At 37.5% G+C, this 12,205-nt stretch overlaps 1 protein-coding gene across 3 annotated transcripts in view; it reads right to left on the reverse strand.

Moving 5' to 3' along the window:
- Positions 1–5,208: 5,208 nt before the first annotated feature.
- LOC137341588 (proton myo-inositol cotransporter-like) overlaps positions 5,209–12,205 on the reverse strand; it is a 112,654-nt gene continuing 105,657 nt past the window's right edge. For 2 of the 3 annotated variants that reach the window (XM_068004819.1, XM_068004816.1), the window contains 3 exons: positions 7,920–8,041; positions 7,292–7,444; positions 5,209–6,220 (listed from right to left, as the gene is read on the reverse strand). In XM_068004819.1, the coding sequence (XP_067860920.1) occupies positions 5,994–6,220; positions 7,292–7,444; positions 7,920–8,041 (502 nt within the window). In that variant the 3' untranslated portion in view covers positions 5,209–5,993. The remainder of the gene's footprint in view (positions 6,221–7,291; positions 7,445–7,919; positions 8,042–12,205) is intronic. The other variant, XM_068004817.1, reaches the window with a different exon arrangement.

Below are 12,205 nucleotides of genomic sequence, written 5' to 3' on the forward strand. Positions count from 1 at the left end.
TCCCGGCCTGCTCTTCAACACTCCTCATTGAAACCAGGGTCGATCCCCTGGCTTGTTGGTAATGGTAGAGTGAAGAATATGCCAGGCCATGAGGTTACAGATTGTGCTGCAATACAATTTCGCTGCGGCTAATGGCCCAGAGCACCTCATGGATGCCCAGTTTTGAGTTGCTAGATCTGTTCTGAATCTATCCCGTTTTGCACGGTGGTAATGGCACACAACACGTTGGATGGTGTCCTCAGTCTGAAGACGGGACTTTGTCTCTACAAGGACAGTGCGGTGGTCACTCCTATCAATACTGTGATGGACAGATGCATCTGTGACAGGTAGGTTGGTGAGGACGAGGTCAAGTAGGTTTTTCCCTCGTGTTGGTTTGCTCACCACCTGCTGCAGGTCCAGTCTGGCAGCTATGTCCTTCAGGACTCGGCCAGCAGTGGTGCTACCAAGCCACTCTTGGTGATGGACATTGAAGTCCCCCATCCAGAGTACATTATGGTGCTCAACATGGAGGAGTCCTGATTCATCAGCTGAGGAAGGGCGGTAGGTGGTAATCAGCAGGAGGTTTCCTTACCCATGTTTGACTTGATGCCATGAGATTTCATGGGGTCCTGAGTCAGTGTTGAGGACTTCCAGGGCCACTCGCTCCTGACTGTATAACACTGTACCGCCACCTGTGGTGGGTCTGTCCTGCCAGTGCCATACAATATCACAGTACTTTACTTCAATTACATGTGGGCAAATTGGCAAGATAACTACAGTCAAAAAGTGTGTATTAATTGTTGATGACAAGCTCTCCTTCCTGGAATTTTTGTAATGCATTAATATTGTACTGAATGTAATGTGGCCAGATTTTTAATGCAGTAGCATTTTGACCCATAAAATCATTATTTTGTACTAACAGTAGATGGTACTGAAGATTTGGATGTAAGTTTTTCAAATTACAGATTGTGAAATGTCATGTTTACAGGTAGGGAGAGAAATGTCACTCATGTAGCAGCTGCGCAGACTCCTTCTATGGCATCTAATCATCTTTTTGACCAAAAGGTAAATTTAACATGGGAGTCTAGGAGACAAATAGATGCATTAAACATGAAATCCCAACCTAATGTGATGAATCAGAGGAATTCTGAAGGAAACAAAACCCTGCATGAGATTGCTAATATTTTACTATTACTTGGACATTCCCATTAGTTTGATAATGGTTGTGGAATACAAATAAAAGATATTTCTGAAAGTTCTTGATATCCAGTTTAATCCAGGCCAGTTATAATAAAAAATTATCTTTCCCCTTCCTCAGCCCATACAGTTTTTTTCCTAATTTGATGCAGTGCATCAACCCGTATGTAAACCCATTCGGAAACTAATTTGGCATTTATGGTAAAGCATACTTACACAGTCTGATACTGTAAACATCTCTTTGCCTTTGGACTCAGTGGAAATTCTATAATAGTAAGTAGAGGAATTCAAAACATAAACCTTCAATAAAACAAGTCTGGCTTCTGGTGAAGAAACATACATTTGCTGGACACTCAGCACTGGCTGTCACTAATTTGAATATTGCAGGCGTAGAAAATGTAAGACAAAGTATTTAATCATATTTGCATCAGGCATTTCTAGATAAATCGGATTCTTGTCACTCACCTTGATACTAGCACCAGTTTAACATCTTGTAAGTTGTGAACATCAAATTAAATTTGAAGATAACACAGTGATGTAGGTAATCCGTTAACATTTATTTTTTTTCCCTTTACAGGCTCATTTATGAATCAACAGAATCCAATAACTAGATCCATATAATTTCATAGAAAGTATAACTATTAAAACATGTACAGTAACATGAAGTAACAAATTTATCTCTAGTTTTACAACACTAATGTACAAACATTTCAGATTTTAATAAAGTTGTATTTAGGTTCCCTCAGAATAAAGATATCCCCAATACCATTAATAAAAATTGAATACTTGAGTCAGAATTGCCAAGCTATCTGAATACTACATCTCATGGTGATGTATATTCATTTCTTCTGTATTTTTTGTGGAGTTTGTTATTAGAATCAAATTTGATTGTTTTCTGCCATTGTATTTGTTTGGAATGATACATGAAGATTGGTTTTATTGAATGTTGTAGAATTTAAAATCAGTTTTTAAAAAATTGGTAAAATAATTTTGGTTCATACCAGCCTTTTGTTCATTTTAAACAGAATATAAAAACCACATGGAATAATGGGAAAATAGATCCTTATTCTGATTATTGGTCAGTTTCACTGGAGCATCGACTTTAGTGTGTTAAAGAGTGGTATACAAGTGTTTATAAATACCTGCGTTGCAGACTTAGTAAATATTACATTCTTCATAATAGCATTTATATTGTACATTGGTGTTTTTTGACTACTATTCTGTTTTCATAATAGCTTTGGAATTCGATTCTTGGAACGTCATCAAAATGATTACCTTGGTAATCCTAGTATATTCAATCAGCTACACAAAGTACTCTTCCAAAAAGTTTATTGTTGCACGTCGTCCAATAAATGTCCCCTCAGATGATCATTTATACATACTCTCCAAACATTACAATACCTTCATCGTACTGCAGTGTTGAAGTCAAATTCATAATTGAGGGATGTGTTCGATTCTTTATAGTGCATTAAAACTAATAATAGTATTTTTAAAATAAATCAAATCCACATTTACATGTAATTCGGCATGAGAAAGATACTTAACTCTAGAAGTCTTTCAGGTATCAACATTAAAATTAGTCAATTTACATCATCACTAAAGAAAATAGAACATTCTGTTCTATATATAAATATACTGTTACAACACAAACACGATTAGCCATTTTGATTGTGTTATGCAGCTGATGGATAATTGAAACATTTTACTATTGATGTATTAATACAGCATTAATGTTTCCATTGACCAAATTTTAGAATATTCAAATGGTAAACATTGCAATAATTAGCAAGCCAATGTAACTTTGTCAGATTATTGCCTAGCAACTCTGCAGGCAAATTTACTTCACCTGTTACCTTGAAATTACTGGCTAATGTACACCTAGAAGTTTCTTAAGTGAGCTAGCATGTTGTGAATTTACAAGTTGTTGCAGTGAACATGGTGAGGGATGTCACTGATAAGGAATGGAATGCTTTTTCTGTTTTGGACAAGTAATGATATTAGGCACTTTCTGAACAGGTATTGCACAGTCACATAGAGTAATACACCACTATAATAATTCATATTAACCTCAAGAGTGCCCCTCCTGCACCAGTATAATTTTTTTTCATTGATCCTTACAGCTGCTCTGGGTGAGACAGCCAGTTTCATGTTAACGTGTGCCAAATCATGGGGACCAATAACTGGACAAATTTTCAAATTGATATTACATAGGAATGAGACTGGAGATACTCATCCCATTAGTCTGGGATTCCAAACTTCAGAGGAGAAAGGGCAGGGTTCCTTCACACTGCCAAATGGTGTTAAGTTGGTCAATTGACGTACATCCCTTGTTATTCCCTTCCAGGTATGTTATATTTTAAAATATTGACCGTGTCTTTTTAAAAAAATACCATATATCTTATACAGGGGACCAGAAACTAAAGCAAGAATGGTATGAAACAATGATGACATTATACAACATGCATCAGTTTCTGTTTGAATTGTAATATTTATCTTAATGCTTTTATAGTTATTTTCTATTTAACAATGACTTCTTTGTGTAGGTGCATTTCAGAGCACTGAATTCTGGGCTACATTATCCTCTGGCTGTTCTACCATATTTTTAAAAATCGAACACACAATATAAAAAGGAATATACAAAAATACTTCACATTGTAACACAAAAATTTCTAATTGGAATGCTTTTTTTGGTCTGCCTGGTTCTTTTTATACAGTGCTGTAAAACATATAAATATCAACTGGGTTCATAACTTGACAAATGAAGTAGGTACATATTGTTGTAGTGCAGCACTAATTTTCTTGCAGAACTCAATATAAATTAGATGTTCAATCAATTTAATGTGCATGTTTTCCTTCTTGTGCTTAACAAAATGGTGCAGAATACTGAAAGTGCATCAACTGGAAACTTTAAACAAACACAGAAATCAAATAGTATTTGGTTCTCTCTGGAACCTACTACCTAACTGCTACATAATGTTTTACTATACTAACTCAAAACTGACCGTCATGTGGGGTGGAGACACAAATTCTTCTGATCCTATACTAAAAAGCTATCTACCTGCTGGGGGTATAGAGATGTGGTATCTCCATTAAATTCAAATGAGGCAGCCATTTTTTTCCCCATTTGCTTTTATGGATGCTTTTTTCTTAAAATCACAAAGAGAGTTGATTGTGTGGAATGCCCAAAGTTCTGGTCTTAAGGAAACCTTTCTTTGACAAAAGGTTAACTGTAGGTGGCTGGCCTCCATTCCAACAAAATATAAATCTCTGAGTCAAATTACAGAAAAGATGCTGCAAAAAACTATACACATACAAATGTATACCCTCATCCAATACATACTTTGTTTTACTCTCTTTCTCTAGTCCCTGTAAGTCACTGGGGAACATTTACAGAGCTGCTATAATTAACGGCTGCTCCAATTTAAACTGTCAACGCTTAAGCACTGTAACATGAACTTGCTATTGTTGACACTGTTAGAAGATTGAAGCGCCTTGGGATGTTTTACTATGTTAAAGGCGCTATATAAATGCAAGTTGTTGTTGAAAGTCAACGGCAACGTATGCTAACCTGCCAGATATGCCGACTGCACACACCACCACCAGTACAAATTGCGTGCTGAAGAGACAAAGTATTTCTAGATAAACAAATGAACAGAACAAACTGAAGACATAAAGACCCTTTGCAGTATTTTTGTACTATATCAGAAAAATATAGATTTTTGTAATCATGCTTTTTGGCACCAGTAATATTAAATTGCAGTCACTTTGAAAGTTATCAAAATAAAACCGCATAAAAGCATTAATAAATATGTTTTGTTACTTAACAAATGGATTCAGTTCTATGGTTACAGATGGTACTTGGTGACATGAGACTTTTTGCAACAGAAAGTATTATACTCAAGACAAAACAGAAACAAATTAATTTAACAAAAGTTGTGTTAATAGTTATTCCACATATAAATCCATAATGCACTATGTGTCAGTGGTGTTCAGCATTGGAAATGTAATTTCATCCACAATTAATAAGTAGACTTTTTAAATAATGCTTTTAATCCCCCTTTCAAAGTTAGAAATTATTATCTACTAAATTTAGGTTCATACAACATTCACTGTCCAAGATGCCTGGCAGGCCCGTTTCTTGCCAGCTTTGTCCTGTACCTGACTGCTAGGATGCGTGTGAGTAGGCCAAGATGACAAACTTGAATATTTTCTTGCTTGTGCGAAAGTTCCTCAACTTCTAAGACCTGGACAAGATCAGCTTTGTCCAAAAGGGAGAAAAGCAGAAACATCCTACATGGCACAGAACATTGGTATACTAATTCACGACATCACCAGGCTACTTGGAATAATCTTGCTTTAGCATAACACATACGTGGAAACTGAAATAAAACCAAGCTAATATGGTTGCCTTATTTTCAAAAAATAATATTTAACAATTTTTTTTGGAAGTTAAATATTTTGTACCTAGGTGATCTGATATGCCTATACACTGCACCTTTCATCTTCATCACAGTGATAGACACAGAACCTAACGTTGGCATCAGCGAGTACGTAGTTACCAGTGAATTCATCTTATGTACCATGCAATGCCATCTTCATTTTCAGTTCTTTGACAAAGTGGACTAGAAGCTATAAAACAAAAATACAATGGTTTACAAAGACCACTGGAGTTAGAGAAGTAAAAGCATGGTCTGATTTTTTTTAAAACAGAAGCAGCAGCATCTAAGTGCAGAATCACACACCAAGCCAGAAGCAGGGTAAGAGGACACCAATATTCCTTGATTCTCAAGAGGAATTATTAAAGACACCGCAGCAGATCATTCTACATCAGAAGCATCATTATCAGAAAGATGATAATTGCTTCCTTTCACTCGAATATATTCAATGTGCCGACCTTCATCAGAATCCAAAAGGCCACATGTGCATAGCCTGTTCTCAAACAAGGTCTCAATTTCCTCCAACTTTCTTCCTTTAGTTTCTGGAAGGCATCCATAGATGAAAAACAACCCTAAGGTGGCTAGTCCGGAATACAAGAAGAAAACACCTGCAACACAAAGCGTGGAATAAGCAAGTTATTCAATAACATGGAGTGAGGGGAGAAATTAACATGGTTGAACACACAGGTTTATACGAGAGAGTTTATGCATTTGATTTGCCCAGCGTATCACTGGCACAATGATAAATGCTCACCACACTGAAAAGAGATGTAGGCCTGAGTGAGTCAAAAGCAAGCAACAAACTCTGAGCCAATAAGCAGCAAGTTCTAAAAGTTGGAGATGTGGGGGGGGGGGGTGGGTGGAGAAATACTGAAATTTCCCAAGATTCTGATACCTACTCTGGGAAGTGAGAGGAAACAATGAAAGCCTGAAAATCAAGGTAAAACCCTGAAGGCTCTCAGATACCATAAAGGCATTAAACCGATGTTGCACTGACACAGACAATGTCAGTAAATGTGCTCTATATATGTATATAAAAGGGATAAAGTTTTGCCTTTAGTGCTTCCAGTAAACGTAGCTCTGCATTGGGAGCACTGAAGACAAAAATCTACCCTCTAGTGTTTTTTAAAAAACTTTATTCATTAGTATTCAATTATGGGTATGGTAACCAAATCAAATTGAAAAATCAGAGGGACTGCTAATGTTTTGAAAATAGGTTTTGGCTAGAATCCTCATGAACTTCCCTGTCTAGACTTTGTAATAGCTCCTCCACTCATTTCCCTGTTTAAATTACTTCTCTTTCACCATCAATGCTCACTCGTGGGCGCAACACAATTCAAGTAAGGCTAACTCCTGCATTAACAGAGACATCACCACATACTGTCCCCTTGAAAATACTGCTGGATTTCTTAACTTCTGTGCAAAATTACCATATAGGAGACAGATGCCACATTCTGAATTTCTGTTCAGTTGAAGGCGGAATATTCATGAAGTGCTTACATACTTACAAAATACACTCCTTCAAAGAATCTGGACTAAATTGCTTTACATGCTGAGTTCTATTTATCCATTTGTATTGCAAGTTTCTTTAAACAGGTAATTTGTGAAAATTTTAACAACAGGCTTGGTTGCTAATAATAAAATTGAAATTTTTCAGTGAAATAAAGTGTATCCCCTACCATAATATGTAAGATATTCTGCCAAATGCAAAAACGTCACTGATACAAGGACATTGAAAATCCAGTTGACTCCAGAAGCACAAGCGTTCCCTGTACTTCGCGCCCACATTGGATATATTTCAGAATTTACTGTCCAAGGCATAGAGCCCATTCCTAAAAAATACAATATTAGACTTGAGCACTATTTATTTCCAGATACAAGTTTCCTGATAATCAGTTGTTTATTATTTCTCAATAACTCTAAATGGCATTGAACCATTAATCCGCATGTGTTCGTCATCAATGACATGAAAAGGACAATGCTGGCACAAAAACATAATAATCCCCTATAACATGGAAACAGTATTATAAAACGATAAGAAAAGGTTACATGACAGGAATCTCATGAAGGTATTCTCCTCTGTTTAGGATGCCACCTGAAGCTACCTTGAGATCATGTGAATCACATATCACACACGCATCCATATATAGATATTTTTCCTTCCTCTGAAAGCTAGTTTTATAAACCAGATATGCATTGTTTAAAAAAATAACAGCCTGATGTAAACATTTCACTGATATTATTTAATAAGCTACAATACATTCATTGAAAAAATTACACATTAGTAACAATAAAAGTAATTCGTACCAGGTGCAAAAAAGACAAGATATAGGATAAGACCCAGTAACGTAGTCCAGGAATATTTTGTGGGGCAGAAGTTGTATGCCCAAGATAATCCTTCTTTCTTAAACTCTGACTCATTGCTGCACCTACAAGAAATGAGAGATTATTGTAATGGATAATATCATTCACAAAATAACTCCGATAATATGAAATCTCAAACTTGAAAAACATTTTTCTTTGTTCATTTCTGTTGAAATCACATAGGAGGAGGCAGGGACCATCAAAAGGGATCACCTTTCATTGCTGCTGAAGATGCAGAAAGATAATCTAAATCAGAATGAACCTCAAATGCATTGCATCAGCTGAAACCAACTGAGGTAGTGGATTATCCAGTGGAGAAAGATGATACCAAAGTTATTAGTCTATCAGGAAGGAGTTTGCCAATGTAGGAAAATATCTTTTATGGCAACAGATATTAATGCAAATCCTTCCATTACAAAGGTATGTAAGGGAGCAGTCTCTTTGCCATCCATAGAATTGTATTCTATGTGCCAACAATTCTGTGTAAAAACATATCTCTCCTAACCCCTCTCCGCTCCAACAACTAATAAAATCGCTCTTTATCCCTCTCCTAAACTGTCTTGGTGATAATTTTAAACTGATGACCCTTATCACTGACTCCCCAACCAGAGGAAAAGGTCTTTCTTTATTCATCCCCATATCTATGTGTAAGATAGCATAACCTGGGTATGTACCAATAGCATGCGTTTGCAAACTGGACCGTGTCTTTAGCATGTGTATTCTTCAATCTCTCTGCACACTGAGTTAGCACTTGGTAAAGCAAAGCTCAATAGGAATTGTTAAGCTGCTTTATTCCACAGCAAGATGAAGACACAGAACAACAGTTATGATCTGATTCATTTATTTCCATCAATACAACTGGTCTTCATGTAATGATATAAAAATGAATAAGCTTTCCCACTTCAGCTTGAAGGACATCTTGTTGGACTTGAAGCTAATTTTATAACTCTCCTCTCCCATGTTTCAACCTCCTCATAGATCCTTGCTGCCAGACTGCATCTCAGCTTTCACAGCTCATTCATTTTCTTAAAAGTCCATCTCCCGTGTCGGCTTTTAGTTAAAAAAACTAGCCTCCCCCCATTCCTCAGTGAAATCCATCCAATGTAGCTTGGTAATGACCCCAGCTAAGTTCAAACAAATGTTCCTGCAACAACTAATGAGTGTGAACAATCACTGGAATGTCAAACTGTCTATCATTGTCTGCAGGTCACTGGTCCAGATGCCCTGTCTGAAAATTAATCTATACCCGAAAGCCTTGTTGACTTGTGAATTTTACCACTTGGGACCCTAGTAGTATTTGCAATATATATTACACCAAGCATTCTCCCATGGCTGCATGATCTGAAATTCCAAAATGTGGTGGGGATCAACTGGGTTAACCACAGCTCCATCTTAGCATCCAAATATCACAACTGTGCTCCAGGTTCCCAGACTATCCACAAGCAATGCCACAAGAGATCGGTTAATACATATGTATCTGGAAAACATGAGAAGACCTAACGGGGAAATACATGGAACAAAATTACTACCTCTGCACTTTCCTCTCCTTTAGAAATGTATGTTTAATATTCATTACATTTCCAAGTCAAAGCAAAAGAAATACTATCAAAAGCCACGGTTCACATAAGTAACACACACAATAGTCAGTACTTCTGTTTCAGGAAATTTTATTTCATTATAATCTTCTAAGTTAATTATCTGAAGTCCTGAGACTTGGTTTGTAGTCATGTACCATTTGGAAATATTATATTCACTAGCTATTTGTAAGCATTACCCTGTATCTTTCTGAATTGTTAGCTCCAGCACATTCACAGCTTGTAACAGGGCATTTACTCATTTACTAAACATGCTTTTTTGACAGAAACAGGGCAAACTATTTTTCACATACTCAATGCCTTTTTAATATTAGTATGTTAGAAATTAATTTCAGAGCAGCTGGTATTTCACTGATGTCAGACAGCCTCTAAAATGGGATGTTTCTACCATATAGGAAATTGCTAAATAAGAAATTTAATATGTTTGCATCCATTATGCCTTCTGATTATTTTTATATATCTATTAAAATTGTTGAGTGGGTTGCAATATTCCATTTTAAAATGCCCTGAAAACTCCAATGTCAGGCTCCATCTATGGCTAAATCAAACATTTAGCTGCAGGTACCTGTTATGCTGTAGGTGGCACTGTGATAGGGTTTTTCAATGTTAAATGCCATGCGACATTAGCAACTACAACAAAGTACACTGAAAGTTAATGCCAAAAAACAATTAAGGGTCTGCGTGCAGTTGCAGGCTCTGCCGAGGAGCAGCCTAGGTTTTAGAAATGGCAACTACATTTCCATGGATAAGTGAAGGAAGGTAAGAACTTAAGTTTATAAATTGGCCAGTTTTAGCTCACCTGCACTTAATACTACCTCACTCCACTTTCTCGTGTTCTTTTAAAATCTGAAACTACTGAGCAGCACGTCAGATCTTGAAAAGCTCTCCTCCTTCTCCTTCTCCACCCCCTCCCAAGGGTTGGACCTTTCCATCCCCTCCTAACTGAACTGGGGAAATGTGCAGAAATAGTTGCCAGCTCATTCGGCTTCCAGTTTCTCCCCCACCCCCAATCATTTTCCCCCATCGTTCCCTCTGTCTTCCTTATCTTCTCTCCTCTCCCCCATCCCACCTGGGTCAATATATCCAAGCACCCTGTAGTTCTGCTTGGTCTTGACTCCCTGTGTGCAATGCCAAAGGAGGTTGATTCTCACATGCTAGGAATGTACAGCTCCAGGAATGGAGAGATAGACAACTGTAGTGATAAAAGCACCACTTATTAAACCACATCAATCAACTGAGATTGTCACAGACCAATCAGTTCCTGGCATTGATTCCGCAATATACAAGGCAGCCACGTTGATTTTTGTTCCTACAGTATGTGATTTTGACATTTTTCTCTGCCTCCCCACAGTTGCTCCCCTAATTTGGATTTTTCAAATTTTTATGTGCTGTGATAACTTTAAAGGCTCTGCCTGCTACTACAAAGGTGTAACACTGTTTCTTTGACACTGCTAAAAATAATCTTTAAACACTTATATGCAGAAATGCGTGAAATAGTTTGCCTTTCAAGAGGGTGTGTTCCACATTTGGCCTTCAAGAGGCAGTGTAAGCAAACATTCATTTTCCCCACATTTATTAAATGATACCAACAGTGATGGACCACGGCAGGAAAACAAAATTGTCCGAAGCTAGTGATATGCTGGCTTATAAGGAAGAAAGTGGAAGATTCAACCTGACTTTAAGTGAATTGACTTCAACATGAATAGCTAAATGAATGAACTTTAATGTTCATGGAATGGATCCAGAGTTTGAGCCTGAGGTTGAGTGGAGTTTACAGTCTTATGCCAGCCAAAAAATATATCCAGCTACTCAAAGTGAAACTCAAGTCAGGTGGTCTTTCTCTGTTGAACAATGTGTGCATCATAACTAACGGCTGTAGTATGGGGTAAAAGATGGATGATTTTTGTTAGAGTGAACAAGGAAAAACTGTTTCCAGTGGCAGAAGGGTTGGTAACCAGAGGACACAGATTTAAGGTGATCGGCAAGAGCCAGAGACGACATGAGGAAACATTTTTTTTCGCAGCGAGTGATAATGATCTGGAATGCAGTGCCTGAAAGGGTGGCAGAAGCAGATTCAATAGTAACTTTCAAAAGGGAATTGGATAAATACTTGAAGGGAAAAAATGTACAGGGCTATGGGGAAAGAGCAGGGGAATGGGACCAATTGGATAGCTCTTTCAAAGAGCTGGCACAGGCATGATGGGCCGAATGGCCTCATCCTCTGCTGTACATAAAAACATAACAAATAGGAGCAGGAGTAGGCCATATAGCCCCTCGAGCCTGCTCCCCTAATAAGATCATGGCTGATCTTTGACCTCAACTCCACTTTCCCGCCCGATCCCCATATTCCTTGATTCCCTTAGAGTCCAAAAATCTATCGATCTCAGTCTTGAATATACTTAACAACCGAGCATCCACAGCCCTCTGGGGTAGAGAATTCCAAATATTCACAACCCTCTGAGTAAAGATATTCCTCCTCATCTCAGGCTTAAATGTCTGACCCCTTATCCTGAGACTATGTCCCCTAGTTCTAGACTCTCCAGCCAGGGGAAACAGCCTCTCAGCATCTACCCTATCAAGCCCTCTCAGAATCTTATATGTTTCAATGAGATCAATTCTCATTCTTCTAAACTC

Source organism: Heptranchias perlo, chromosome 24 (genome assembly GCF_035084215.1).
Source record: "Heptranchias perlo isolate sHepPer1 chromosome 24, sHepPer1.hap1, whole genome shotgun sequence".
Classification (NCBI taxonomy): Eukaryota; Metazoa; Chordata; class Chondrichthyes; order Hexanchiformes; family Hexanchidae; genus Heptranchias; species Heptranchias perlo.